Here is a 14801-nt window from a genome sequence, read left to right as displayed (position 1 = left end):
TTTGGCTTTTTGACTTTTTTGAGTTTTTTTGTGAGAGAAGAATGTAATGATTATGGGTTGGATGTGATATTTTGTTTGTTATGGCTAAAATAGCCTATTTTGTCTTTTGTGGCTAAAATAGCCAAAAAAGCCCAAGAACCAACTTGCCAAACAGAAGCTATGTGTACTGAGATAATTAGATGTGCGAAAACAAAATTTTATAACATTTTATCATATTTAACTAAAATAACTTAATCTTATTTTATATAACTATTATAATCCAAATAAACATGCCCAGCCTTTCAACTAAAGAACTAAACAACATAGACCTTGTAACTTTCCCAAACCGGTGCGACTACAACGAAAGAACTAAACATTGCTCCATCAACTTAAACCAAAGGACCTTACAACTGTATGATGATTGGGCTAACACCAAAGGTCCCATGACCCTACAATACTTAAAAGTAGAACTATATTGTTTACTCAAAGACAGTTAAGCCATTACTACATTGCTTAGAGCTCTCTCTCTCTCTCTCTCTCTCTTAAAAATGGGAGTGCATGGTAGCAAAGCAATGGTGGATTAATAGAGGACCACCCTAAATCTGCCAACCGTTGTGAATGCAATCCAAAGCACAGATTAATGGCCATGTGACAATTAACCATATGTGGGAAGACATAAGTATGATGCACACGCCCTAATTCTAGAGCATCTCTAACTCACTAGGCATATCATGCTTGTTAGTCAAAATGCCTAGTATAACTCATTTTTTTCAACTCTAATGCACTAGGCATATGATTAGACATTTTAGCTCAACTCACATTCACTAGCTACATGTAGCTAGCCTTCAAGACTAGGCAAAATATATTTAACCATTAGGATCATTTCCCTCCATCTTTGTTGCTGATGTAGCATTTTATAAAATTAATAGTATTTAGATGAATAGCTAAAATAAAAAGCATGATTGGAGTAGAAACATGAAATAGTTGATAGGCAAAATAAAATATATACTTATAGTAATATTTAGATAGGTAAAATGCCTATTACCGTTGGAGATGCTCTTAATCAAGATATACAGGTATTGATCCTTGTATTGTCATGTTAGGGTCTTTCGAGAAGTGGGTTATAATCCACTTCTCAGATTATAACTTACTTCTTTCTTTCACAAAAATTTGATTTATAACTATCTTCCCAAAATAGCGCGTTATGACTAATTAATTAAAGTGGGGATGCTATATTTAAAAAAAAATTATTTAAAAAAAAAAACAAATCAAACGCATTAATTATTCATTTTTTCATATAATTAAAAAATATATTTTCAAGCACATTAATTTTTTTTGAATTAATTATTTAAAAGTCCTATTTACAAATGTTATGGTAGCTCAGGTCTTATTTAAGATTTTTTGAACTAATAAGTTCTATTTAGTAAAATTGATAATATTATCAGTTTTTCTCGATTTTTAAAATTAAGAATATTATTAATTTTGCATAGTAATGTTTCAGATAATTGTTTCACTAATTGATAAAAAGAAAAAACAGAATATGAGATTAAGCAGTTTTGCTCTTTTACTTATTGGTTTGATTCAACTATTCAATAAAATCAAGAATATTATCAGTTTTTTCATTTTAAAATTTTTTCCTCAATTTTACGCATCAATGTTTCATCATTATGCTACTTTAAAGACAAAATTTTCAATTTTGCACGAAAAAACAATTCGATTTTTTCAATTTTTTCACGACACATAATTTTTTTTATAATTTTCTTTAATTTGAAAGTTTATATTTTAAAGTTTTGCAAATCAAAATAAATGTCAAATCATCATATTCCTTTATAAATAATCATAAATGATGAATAATCATTATTTAAAATATAATTCTGACTATTAAAAATTTAATAGGACTTGCTAAAAAATCTTAGTTAAGAGTAAATGAAATATAAGTTCATAAATTATGATTTGTGTGTAAATGTCTCATTTTTTTTCATCTTAAAAAAAGAAAAAAAAAATCATTAAAAAAGACAAATCACAAACCAAGCTTTGAAGTAGCTTGAACTGGTGGTTCAAGCAAAAAGCACGTGGCTCATCTCCAGTTTAATTTTTTGATCGAAAAATTCAATTTTAGTTGATGTGGCCCACTTCAAGTTTATTTAAGGTTGTTTTAAGTAGATAGTTAAAAGTTGACATTTTAATATTTTTTTAAAAAATATATAAAAAATATGAGAGATGATGTGATTCAAAATGAATTAAAAAGATAATTTTTAACCATTTTCTTATAAAATGATTTAAATCATTAATTTATAAGGATCGGTGTGAAATCGGCCAAGTGTTACCAAACTTTACATTGATTTTTTCTTAAAACAGTAGCAAATACTTGTATAGCATTTTCCCCTCACGAAAAATTATATGCACATTCTCTTGATATTTGAAAAAAATATAATTACTCATACACTTTTTATATAGGTCTCCATTGTGACTTTAATTCACATAACAGTTACATTTTTTTTTAATTAATAATTTGTTAGTCGTATGAATAAAAAATAATATTATTATCTCTTTTCTATTATAATATATTTATTTTTATTTATTTCACTGTCTACCAATTATCTATAGTAGTTTCTGACACTTTAATCATACTAAAAGAGAAGTCAGTATAATTATATTGAAAGGGTGGAACTGATTGTATTTTTTTTTCTTCAAATCAAAGTGAATGTGATTATAATTTACTTTCTTTTTAAATAAAAAAAAAATTATAGTGAGAGAAAATGAGAAAATGCTACTAGTAAAAGTTATTTAGATGACTTCCAAGTTCATAAAATTTCTCCCCACCAATTCCATTGTTGATGTTACCATTCAATGTTAGTGTAAGTTTTTTCCCGTTTGGTTTTACTTTTTATTTTAATTTTTGGAAACATATAACAAACTATTTTTGAAATTATCAAAAAAAAAATTTCCTCAAAGCAACCCATTTTTTAATAAATACCAAAAATTTGAATTTTACCTAGATTTTATTTTGAAGTTTATGCTCTTTTCTTATGCAAAAACAACTATTTGAATCTCAACCTTTCATAAATTCCATATTACACTATTTGAATCTCAACCTTTCATTTTCATTCCAAGTAATTTTCCTAATAAAAACAAAATAAAAACACAGCCAAACAGATATTGATTTCAGTCTAACTTTGGTGCAGGGAACGTGATTAATATTTCGTGTTCAAACATTGCAGAATGGATGGACCCCATGCAGTCACAGTGGTAGAAATCATCCAACAACAATACTAGAATAGCACTGGGGACTCGAATTTTCTTGACTCGAATGATTCGAATGTTTCAAAATGACGTTGTTTTAGATGTAAAATGACATTGTTTTAACATATTTGAACCACTCGAATCATATAAATTCGGGTCACCAAGAATTTTTCATCATTCAATCAACAGAGTTATAAAAAATGTGGTGTCTCATGAAGAAAAGACGTAACTTTACCACAACTTCAATCTTAATTTCGTTCTAAGGTTAGACTTGACTAATATGGATAGCCTCTTTCAAGTTGAAAGAAGACTGAGGATGCACAATAAGATAAATGCAAGTTGGGTATGACTTAGACCAATGTTTTAAGAAATTAGACCGGTGAGGAAATCGAAAAAGAGATAGGGTGGATGGGTCACTGGTTCAATCAAATCGGAATCGAACCGTGATGTAATAAATATATTAAAATTATATTTAAATAAAAATAAAAATAATAAAATTAAAAATATTAAAAATATTAAATTATCTTAAATATTTTTCCTTATAATTTTTTTTATCGAAAAATATAATAATATATTTTAAAATATTATTAATTTTTTAATTTTGGAAGAAGAAATCAAATATTCAATATTCCCTCTATATGATTTTAATTCAAATAATTTGATTGAAAGAAGAGCAAAAATTTTGAAAGAATATCAAAATTTCAAGTCTCCCTCCAATACATTTGATTGAATCCCACATGAATTTCTTGAGTTTTTTTGACAAATTTTTTTTTATTATAAATAAGTAGAGACTTTCATAATAATTTCAAGCTTTTAATGGGATTCTTCACAATAAGAGACCCTTGAAAGAGAGTTTTCAATTAAAATTTTCTTATATTCTTATATTCTTATATATATAATAAGAAAGAAAGAAAAGAAAGAGAGAATAAAAAAAGATAAAATAGAAGAAATCAAAATTTCCAATTTCAACGATCTGGCAAACCAACTCCTGGTCGACCGGTTCGCCGGTTCAACCGTTGGTTTTCCCGATTCTCTTTAAATAGGCCGGTTTTTAACTTCGAACGGTTTAGAGAGTACATCCAAACTAAAATTCTGACTGATTAATGATTCAACTGATCGACTCAACCAATTCGGTCCGATTTTCAAACCAACAGTTTTGAAACCCATGACTTAGACTATGAACAGGACAATGAAAAAAATAAAAAAACAGTTGGAGACCTTGACAGTGCAACTTGAGAAGAGAACAATTCAACTATCATAGTAAATGAGTTTGTGATGGACCAAATCATGATGTTGTTGGTTGTCTTGAAATGGTCTCTCTGCATTACCCCTCGTGATTTGGCCTGCATGAGAATTACCCCCTTGTTTAGAAATAAATACAAAGTTTTTTTTTTTTTTTTTTTGGTTTTATGAACTGAAATACACCGTTAATTCCGTTAATAATTTAATAAAAAGGATTGTATATAAATAACTTGAATATGTAAACTACAAATATTTTCGTCATTTGTTTGAAAAAAAATATATACTTTAACCCATTGTATTTTATTTCATATGCGATTTATTCTTTTAAAATTTAAAAATAAGTATATAAACTCCTTATATTTAACACGTGTTTTACACTTGTTAACAAAATATTTAATAGTTTACTTCAGTTCACAAATCACTACGAAATAATGTGATTATTTTTAAATGAAAAGAGACAATCCACTCATGGGCTAAAGCAGAAGGGATAAAGCAAAATTTACCCTATAATATATAACACTAGTCTGATTGGTTCTGAGAATGATATATCATATACCCAAAAATATTGATAAATATGATCTTATTGGTAATAAGTTGGGTAAGTTCTTACGGTAAATGAAAATTAATTCATGTGGTAAAATAGTCAAAATATTGTGTGGGAAGGAGTGTCAAATTCAGGGGAGCTTCTATTTCTAACACATGATTTTCTCTCAATACAATTACTTTTTTGGGGTTTAGAAACCAACTTCCGAATAAAATTAAATTTTCGAAAGCAAAAATTCATAAATTGTGTGAACTAAGATTATGTGACATATGAAAATAGAAGCTCCCCAATTTCAATGATAAGTATATTCATATTGGTATCCGACTAGATGTCAGACACAACACACTATCTTCTTAGAAATATCCGTACTTCTTAGATAACAATTTTTAAAGGATTTTTCCTCAAACTATTTCTAGCTACAAATATACAATGAAAATTTTCATACATGTTATGCAGTTATTTTCCATGCTAAGTTTTACGCCAAGACTTGCAAGATATGCAGCTGTAAGTCAAAACAGAACACGGTATGCAATAATAAATGATTAGCAGACTTTGTTACTCAAAATAAAAAAATAATAAAACATTATATTTTTGTAATATCATTATGAGATTCAAAGCTATCATCATACAATGTATTTTCTTAGCTATAGCACACGATGTAACTCATCTATCTCGCGGAGTTGAAACTTGTTCAAGATTGAAATAACAAAACACGATAATGTAACGACGAAGAAAACAACAAATACGTGGAATGCAGCAATGCCTTTGATTTAGCTAAGATGAGCAACATTATCTCAAAATTGAACCTAAAAAAATCAAGAAGACTATCATTGCTGGTGGTATGAGTATTCTGGCATAATAACTACACAAAATGACACCTTAGCTTTAAATAAGGAATTAAAGGAACTAGAAAGATACCTACATTACAAAGAAGAAAAAGATGCGTCAGTGTTAAGTTGAAGGCAACTTCCAAAAATTTTTTGTTGCCACAAGTATTTTCTCTCTCCCGTGAGAATTGGGTTCCTTCTTGTGGACGGTGGAAGTCCATCTAATGGCATGAGCAATGCGACCCACTTTGTCAATCACTTCGGGGGAATCCCTAATCACCACTGTTCCTTCCGGACGCAGCATTCTATCAATCTCCACCATCAAATCCACAAGGTTACACCTGAAATGAAGTATAAACAGATAATCCAGATTGCGTCACACAATGATCAAGAAATTGTACTCTTGTTGACAAATGAAAGTACATTAAGAAATTATGTTGCGTAGTATGGATACAAGCATCAAAATCTGACATGACTAACTCAGAATAAATATTCTGAAACTATTATAGAATATTTTGACTAAGCATCAAAATATTATAGAATAAATAGGTACTAAAACTAAAACTTAAAACAAATGTGAAAGCATGAATCTAAAACTTCTCCACATTATAGAATAAAATAGGAGCATAACATATCTAGGACTCAAATTCCATTAATCCACGACAGATATTTTAAAAAGAAAAATAAAATAAGAGAAAGTTGATGTATCAATACAGATTGTGACCAAGAATAAACCTACCTTCTCTTTCCAGAGCCTGGATCTTTGATAAGCGACTCGATGGCAGATACGTGGATGAGATCATATGTCCGAGGATATGTAGAGAATGGCTCACACCTGTCAGCATTAATCATAAACATTAGCTCATCAGTAATAATTTCGTCCACAGATTAGCCATATTTTCTAAGTGGTAAATACATTACAGCTACAAGAAAAATGCTGCAATGGAGCAGGGAACATAAACATAATAAAGGAATATATTTAGTGATGTAGGACTATCAGGGCAGCAACAAATCTGGTCTTTTGGGGCTGATTTTAATTGGATTTTATGGTTGAAATTACAATAAAAGTATAGGGGACAAGTAGGGTTTGTTTAGGGTAAATAATGGGTAAGAGTTTAAGCATGAAAAGAAGGGATTTTGACACTGTTTAGGGAACTGTTTTAGGGGCTGTAAACAGTATGCGTGAATAGTGTTTGGGGTGTTAAAAAGTGCAGAAAATACAAGAGGAAAATAAGGAGAAGAATCTCTTAAGCAGCACACCTAAGGTTTGATTGTTCCACACAATCCATAAATAAGCTTCAAAAACTCTTGAAATTCTCTAAAATACCAAATCAAATCAAATCAAACCAAACCAAACCAAGCCTTAAATCCCATCAAATGGGGTCGACTGCGTGAATCCTTTTACTCCACCCAACTCTATCTAAGGCCATTTTGTTAGTCAAATTAAAAAGATTCATACATCTATTTATTACACTAGTCCACGTTAATCTAAGGTCTCGTTTGGAAACATGCTAATTTAGTAATTTTTTGGCTATTTGGCTAAAATATGAGCTAAAAAAAACTAGGATGTTTGGGATGACTTTTTGACTTTTTACGAAAAGATGTGCAAAAAGTAGAGAGAAGAGAATCTTTGATTTTTTGGTATGGGTTGTTGGCTTTTTGATTTTTTTAGCGACTTTTTGGCTAAAAAAATCACTTGCCAAACGAGGCCTAAGTCTACCCCTTCTCCTAACATTACCATCTACCGTCACTGTGTCGCATCTCTTCACTACTGCCTTTGTTGATCTTCGTTGTATATGACCAAACTATCAAAAATCTATTCTCTCTCTCAACTTATCTTTTATCGATACTACTCCTACCCATTCTCAAATATACTCTTTCCCACCTTTGTCTTTTCTAATCTTGCCACACATCCACCTTAGCATCTTCATCTCAGCAACACTCATCTTATCTACATGTTGTTTCTTAGTTACCCAACATTTCGTCTCATACAACATCGTTGGTTTAATAGTCAATCTATAGAACTTCCCTTTTAATCTAATGAATACTCATTTATAGCACAGTACTCCAAATTCACTCTTCCATTTAAGCCACCATGCCTTAATCCTGTGAACCACATCCTCTCCAATCTCCCTAGTCGTTGTGATAATCGATCAAAAATAACGAAATTGTTCACTCTTAGGTAGTTCTTGATTCTCAATCTTCACTTCTCAATAGTTAAGACTTGGCCTAATAACCTTGACATTATGGTTCAAGTCTTGGAACCATTATTCTGTGCATTATGTCAAATGTTAGATGTGTAGTCAATCTTTTCCCTCCCAAATACACATTAATGTATACCAATTAGGCGTTATTTTTTAAATTCTCTAAAATATTAACTCTATTAAATTATAAGCATTACATGACTTTATATAAAACTAAGAGACTTCTTAAACCAACTATAGCCAAAAAAGGAAACTATTATAATATTTTTGACTTCCAAAACTAATCTAATACTAAATAAGAAACAAAAACAAAGACTAATTAAATAACTTGACCCATAAGACAACCCATGGACGATCCACACCCAATATTCAGAAATTCTCCAAATTACCAAAATAACCCTAACCTTAAAATCCTAGAAAACATAAATATAATTATAAAATAAGACTAATAATACTAGAAATATAATTATATAAGATTCCTATCAATTTCTCTTTGACATCATACCAACGTCCAAATATCATTACTTTTTTTAATTTAGCATTCCTTGAGCTTTTTATACTCCACATCATTTAGCTTCATAACGAGGAAAGTTCCACCCCCTCTCCCGCATTTCTTTTGGCTTAAGAAGGCTGTAACTCTTACCACTTTCATCCGTGATTTATAAAAATACAGTAGGTAAAAAAAAAATCCAGCTACAGATTGAAATGGATCCAAACAATATCATACTCTTAATAACTCAGGCTTGAAAAGGTTCACAAGAAGTTGAGGGATAGGAAGATACAAGAAAGTGAGGGTCCGGGCAGCAGTTGACATAAAGGATTATTTACCCTATCAACTACGATTAGTTATTGAGAGTTAACACTTGTCTGTGAGTTCCTTTATACATCCAGAGCTGTAATTGGAACCGATCATGATTGGGCTGGTTCCAAATTTGGTGTCAAACCGAACCAAACCGACCCATGAACACCCATATTGTCCTAGTTTCGATTTTTATTCACTTCACATGTATATCCTAGTTATATCAATGACTCTTGTAGATTTTTCTTAGCTATTTTTGCATCAGTTTTGGATACAGTGATAATGATTCAGTTTTATGGGCAAGTCAGTTTTCTTTGTGTAGACTGACTGTTGTTTGTTACCTAAAGAACAAATATATATATATAATAAAATAAAATAAAAACTAGATTAGTTATTGATTAGACATTCTTATCTTACAATAATCAGTGGAGTACTAGCATAAAATGATAATCCAATCAAGCAACTGACACAAGATCTATCAATGCCCACACCAACAAAGGTTTTTTTTTTTTTTTTTTTTTTCATAAGCACCTTCTCCAACAAGGCATAAGAATAGCCTTTATAGGGATGTAAACAATTCACATCACCCTTGCCCACATTTTTATTTAGAAGGAAAGTAGACATGCCAAAAGAACTAACCAATCATGGTAAACTCCAATAAGGCCTCTGTCGTAAATGACATCAAGAGTTGAAGGCTTGCGTGCAGGAACAACATTCATCACCCACACAGGATCAGATAATAGTGCAGCAGCAAAGCTTCCAAAAAATGCATTCATGTCCATGACATTTCGTATAGCTGGAGTCCCCAGCTTCAAGTTTAAAGCAGTTTTATAAAACGCAACTCTCCTTGCCCAACGTCGGGTGTCAGCATCAAACACGTCATTTCCATTTTTCATAAGGTTGGCCCTTGAAGGAGTTTTTGTTAGCCTCTCCGGCCACTTCGGAATCGTCCCAACAGCACATTCTGCTTTTACAGAAGATGTCCTTGTAACACATTTCTTTAACTTGAAGTACCTGCCAAGGAAACCAGCTCAGAATCAGCATAAATCCAACTGGTTCTTTTGATCAGTTTTATTCAACAGTGGTATTGTCGAATCAGGTGCTGCAATGTTAAGGCAACTAAGACCCCCAGGTCACTCAATAGTATATAAAGCAGCTAAAGAATATAATCAAATGAGGAATAAAGGAATGATCTTTTCATTATCAAGCATTCTGATACAAATTTAAAAGAAAATAAAAAGAGAAAATTAATGAAAAATAAGAACGTACTGAGAGGAAATTACCATCCATAACTAGGGTCAAAGGATTCGTCACACAATTCAAGCCCAAATTCATTTTGGTTTGGTAGACACGAGTCCCCAATAGGCTTTTTCCAGATGACAGTGTTTCCATCAACTGCAATCAGTTCATAACACAATGCTCTAGCCACTGACTGGAGATCTGCCCATTCCTTATCTTGTTTAGGCCACTGTACAGGGGGACCAGAGATAACTATGTACCCTCCTGGGCGAAGTAACCGATCAACTTCTATGAAATATGTTGCATCTGCAAAGAAAGGCAATCTTAATAATGAGGACTAATGCAATAGGTAACTGAAGTACACAATAAGGCCACAAGAGAACTTACTATATGCTGTAAAAGGGATCAAACATCGAGAGCAGTGCACCAGGTCAAATGAGAAAGCAGGAAATGGAAGTCTGCGAGTACCAAGCATTGCAACAAATGCTGGTATTCCTCTTTCTAATGCAAACTGTATTTGCGATTTGTGTGAATCTCTTGGAGCAAAGGAGAGGGTCAGCATGTCTTCAGCTAACAGGTACCCACCAAAGCTGGCAACCTGCAAGGGCATGGAATTATATGGATTTCGAAAAGGTACAATTATCAACTAGGGATCAATGAAACACAGGATCACAGTTCCTACCCCACATCCCATATCAAGAGCTGTCCTCAGAACTCCACCAGCAATTGGAATATACTGTTTGAGTTTGTCAATGTATTGTATAGCTCCATCTGGGAACATTGTACCACCACCAGGAAAAATAAAGTGTGGTCCTTCCTTTTTCATCCATCCTTGATGGCCCTTCCTGTCTGCTATCTTGTTGTGTGGCATGTTACTATGCCATATCTGCCCCCTCAAAAAAAGGAAATATTTCAAGAATCCCAATACTTATAGGCACTGATATTATAGTATATAAACTTGAGGTTTGTTCATCTGAAAGCAAAAACCTAAAGGATTTTTCAGAATGATTTCTGGGAGTGCCAGGAAACATGTTTTTTCAAGCATTCTGGTATTATGACACCAGCAGGATAAATAAGGGTGTCTACATTCTTGTACTGTATCATTATCACTGAATAAGGATTTGTAAGTTACATTATGAAGGTTTAAACTCACATAAGGGGAAAACAACAATTCGATCAAATGAAAAAACAATTGGCTCAAACGTAGTAGTCATGAACAAGGTTAGTCAGAGCAGTGACAAAAAGCTTAGGCTTGGAAATATTTATGAGACAGGATGAACCCATGTCCGTGTCGCATGTCAGTGCCAGGGGAGCAGTGGGACTATCTCAGACAACCTCTTTTAACCGAAAATAGTAATAATAACAAGTTAACAAAAACACTGAAAATGTGCAATTCAGTAGGCAACTCATGTTAGTTCATTTACATCTATACTCTCACCTTAACTATCACAGCTCAGGATGTGGCTGCTCAAACAAAAGGAATCCAGAAAAATTTTCTCAAATGTGTTTTTCACTAAGACAATGTCAATTCAAAATGCACCAACAGAGAATGCCTGAAGATGATAGACAGGTCCTCAACAACAACAATTTTCACAACTCTACACTCCCCTCACCCCAAAAACCTCAATTTTCACAATTTTTATTAGATTTTTTACCCGGCATCTCGTGGAGTTAGAGGCCTTAGCTTTTAAGCAATTTGCCCCTAATTAAGGCTTGTATTAAGCTTCATTTCACCGAAATAAATAAGGCAACCAATGTCACTAATAACACCACCCAAGTTCATCAATACAATTAAAAATCGAATCTGCAAATTCAAGTACCAGACAAGCGTTCTTGTTCTTTTTGTTTTAATGAGAATAATTAGCAACCAAACTAAATTCCAAAGTTCAAGCTCCAAAATTCCAATATTCATTAAAATGTGTATACAAAAAAAGAAACAATTTTCAAGACTATGTACAATAGCAAATAAAGCATTGAAAATTAGTAATCATTCCATTTCTTTTCTCTCCCATTCTCTCCAATTTCTAAGACATTCAAAAACTGTTGTTAGAGAAATCAATTTCACCTCATTTCTCTCATCTTTAGTAATCCAAACAAGTGATCAGCACCACAGAACTCAATAATTTCATTTCCTTTTTATTTTTCTCTCCAAATCACTCAACCCAAACAGACTATCAATGATTACCTTGTTCAAGCTCTCCGGCCATTGAACCGAAATGCGGTACCCTTGAGGCGGAGGGATCAAACAAAGAGGCGTCTCCTCCGGTGGCGGACAATGGCGTTCTCGATAGAAATTCATTTCTCGACTGAGCTGACTGTTGCGCCTCGGATCCTCACAAGGCATGTGATCGACGGAGTCGGAAGGGCAGGACTCGATGCTCTGCTGTTGGCAGGATTCAACGAGGGCGACGAGGCGGAGGCGCTGTTTGGGATCGGAAGAAGAGCGGAGAAGAGCCTGAGTCCCCGAGGCCGCAAGGGAGTCGCCGAGGGGAGAGAAGACGAGGAGGAAGAAGAGGAGCACGGCGGCGAAGAAGGCGGCGGAGACTAGATCTAGGAGGCGCCACTGCCTCGGGTTGCGCTTTGATGAGGGGAGATTCAGGTGCCCCGCCATCTCTGGTTTTGAACGAATTCCCAATAGCTGATGTTGACGATCATATAGACATAGATATAGATATTTGTGTGTGTGTGTTGTGTTGTATCTATATGTGCATGGAGTGAGTGAAGTGTGGGGCGGTGAAGAAGATCCGAGGCTTTTGGGTACGAGAGAGAGAGAGAGAGAGAGAGAGAGAAGTGTTTTGGGAATGTGAGTGGAGAATAAGATCTAAGCTAGGCTGTGTGAGAAAATATCGGCTTGTTTGGTTTGTTTTTGGAAAAGTTGTTTTTTAAAAAAATTTTAGAGAAAGAGTTTAAAATTATTTTCTTAAATTTGTTTGATTGTATATTTTGAAAGTAGTTTTGAAATTTGGGAGTTTTGGATAATTTGATATTTTGTTGTAATTGAATAGACTTGTGTGAGAGAAAATGTGATTGAGAAGGAGAGAGAAAAGAGAAAAAGTGATTGATTGATGTGTGAGAGAGAAAAAGTAATTTTGAATTTTTTTTAAAAAAAATCTCAAACTAAACAATTTTTTAAAATTTTTACTCTAAAACTTACCTTTAAAACTCAAACCAAACATCCTCATCATGAATCATGTATGGTGAAATTTTAGGAGTGTAATAGAGTGACTCATTTTTGTTAAGTCATTCAGAGATGAATAATAACTTGTAAATGATTAATAAGATAAGGGATGAGATCTAAACACACCAAATCCTACTTTTACAGATTAGGAAAAAGCATAAAATAATAATAAAATAATAAAATTTAATGCAAAATAAACAATCATACTAATAAATTCCACCAATATACTACTGCTATTCATCCATCCACACAGCCAATTTTATATTACAGAAAAGCTTCATACCCCCACTGGGGGTCGACCCCCAGTGAGGTGTCGGCCCCGGATTGGTCCAAAAAAAAAATTATTTTTTTTTTTTTTTTTTTTTAAAGTTTTCAGCCACTGGGAGCGTGCCACGTCACTGGAGGCGCGACCCCCAGTGAGTGTATGGATCACGGCTCTTTTATATTATTAATAGTGGATTGATAGTGCCAAATTAGTGAAGAATCACACTGTCCAAGTATTTTTCCAAAACAAAATATCAATTAGTGAAGAATCAATTTTAATTACAAAAGGTGGAATTTATTCTTAAAATAATGAAACATGTCCATTATTTTTACTTGACTATCTTTCTTTTACTCTTCTATTTTCTCTACAAATCTAGTCCCGTGGAGCATCTCTCCCCTACTCGTTACAACCATAGTTACCTAATTGTCTACCCTCCACTGTTATCTCTTCTGCCTTACACTATTTTAGCTATCCATCCCAGCTCCTTTCCTCAACCCACCCATTTCCACTCTAGTCTATTTTGAGAGACCAACGCTTTGTTTGGTTGAGAAATTCATGAAGGAATTTGAAAAAGAAATGAAAAATATATGTGAAATTAGATAAAATATAGGTATATATTTCACCTACCTTTTTCATTCTCTTTCCAAATCCCTCCTCAAATCCTCTAACCAAACACAACAGAAAGAGAATTGCAAATGAGAAAGAGAGAGAAGATTTATGTTGTGTTTGGTTCGGGAATTTGAGGAGGGATTTGAAAAGAGAAATGGAAAAGGTGATTGAAATGTAAATAAAACATACTTATATTTCAACTAGTTTTACAAACCTTTTTCTTTTCCCTTTTTTTTTTTCAAATCTCTTCCAAAATCCCTCAACCAAACACAGGGTTAAGGATTTGAAGATTCCACCATGGTATGAGAGTGGGAGGAGGAGAGATTGATGAAGATAGATGAGAGATTAGAGAGGGCATAAGGACTAGCAGTGGCAAGCTTGGGTGGGGAAGCGGTGGAGGAGAGCTGTCTGATAAGGGAGGAAGTTAAGGGAGGGAAGAAGAAAAGAGTTTAAAAAAAAAACAAAAAAATTGCAAATGTTCTTTGATTTCTCACCCTTATGCTATGTTTGGTTGGAGGATTTGAGAAGGGATTTGGAAAGGGAAATAAAAAAGATAGATGAAATGAGAATAAAATATGCCTAAATTTCACATAGTTTCACACACTTTTTCCTTTTCCTTTCCAAATCTCTCCTCAAATCCTCTAACCAAATACAGCATTAGTGTAATTAAAA

The 14801-nt window shown here is 33.0% G+C and overlaps 1 protein-coding gene across 1 annotated transcript; it reads right to left on the bottom strand.

Annotated features, from left to right (window-relative positions):
* Positions 1-5581: 5581 nt before the first annotated feature.
* On the bottom strand, positions 5582-13329 carry LOC114256555 (putative pectin methyltransferase QUA3). The gene is made up of 7 exons (XM_028196219.2): positions 12263-13329; positions 10760-10963; positions 10465-10675; positions 10122-10383; positions 9478-9852; positions 6575-6670; positions 5582-6176 (listed from the first exon to the last, which is right to left on the bottom strand). The coding sequence occupies exons 1-7, from the start codon at positions 12686-12688 to the stop codon at positions 5960-5962; spliced, it is 1791 nt and encodes a 596-aa protein (XP_028052020.2). The 5' UTR covers positions 12689-13329; the 3' UTR covers positions 5582-5959.
* Positions 13330-14801: the final 1472 nt, after the last annotated feature.

The sequence above is a fragment of the Camellia sinensis genome, chromosome 2 (genome assembly GCF_055761805.1).
Source record: "Camellia sinensis isolate YWXY chromosome 2, ASM5576180v1, whole genome shotgun sequence".
NCBI lineage: Eukaryota > Viridiplantae > Streptophyta > Magnoliopsida > Ericales > Theaceae > Camellia > Camellia sinensis.
This window is presented reverse-complemented; position numbering and strand designations above follow the sequence as displayed.

Coding starts and splice junctions, on each gene's coding strand:
- LOC114256555 (XM_028196219.2), bottom strand. CDS start 12,688: ATGGCGGGGCACCTGAATCTCCCCTCATCAAAGCGCAACCCGAGGCAG. Junction 10,384..10,464: donor GATCCCTTTTACAGCATATA/GTAAGTTCTCTT, acceptor CTTTCTTTGCAG/ATGCAACATATTTCATAGAA. Junction 6,671..9,477: donor ATTGGAGTTTACCATGATTG/GTTAGTTCTTTT, acceptor TAATGCTGACAG/GTGTGAGCCATTCTCTACAT.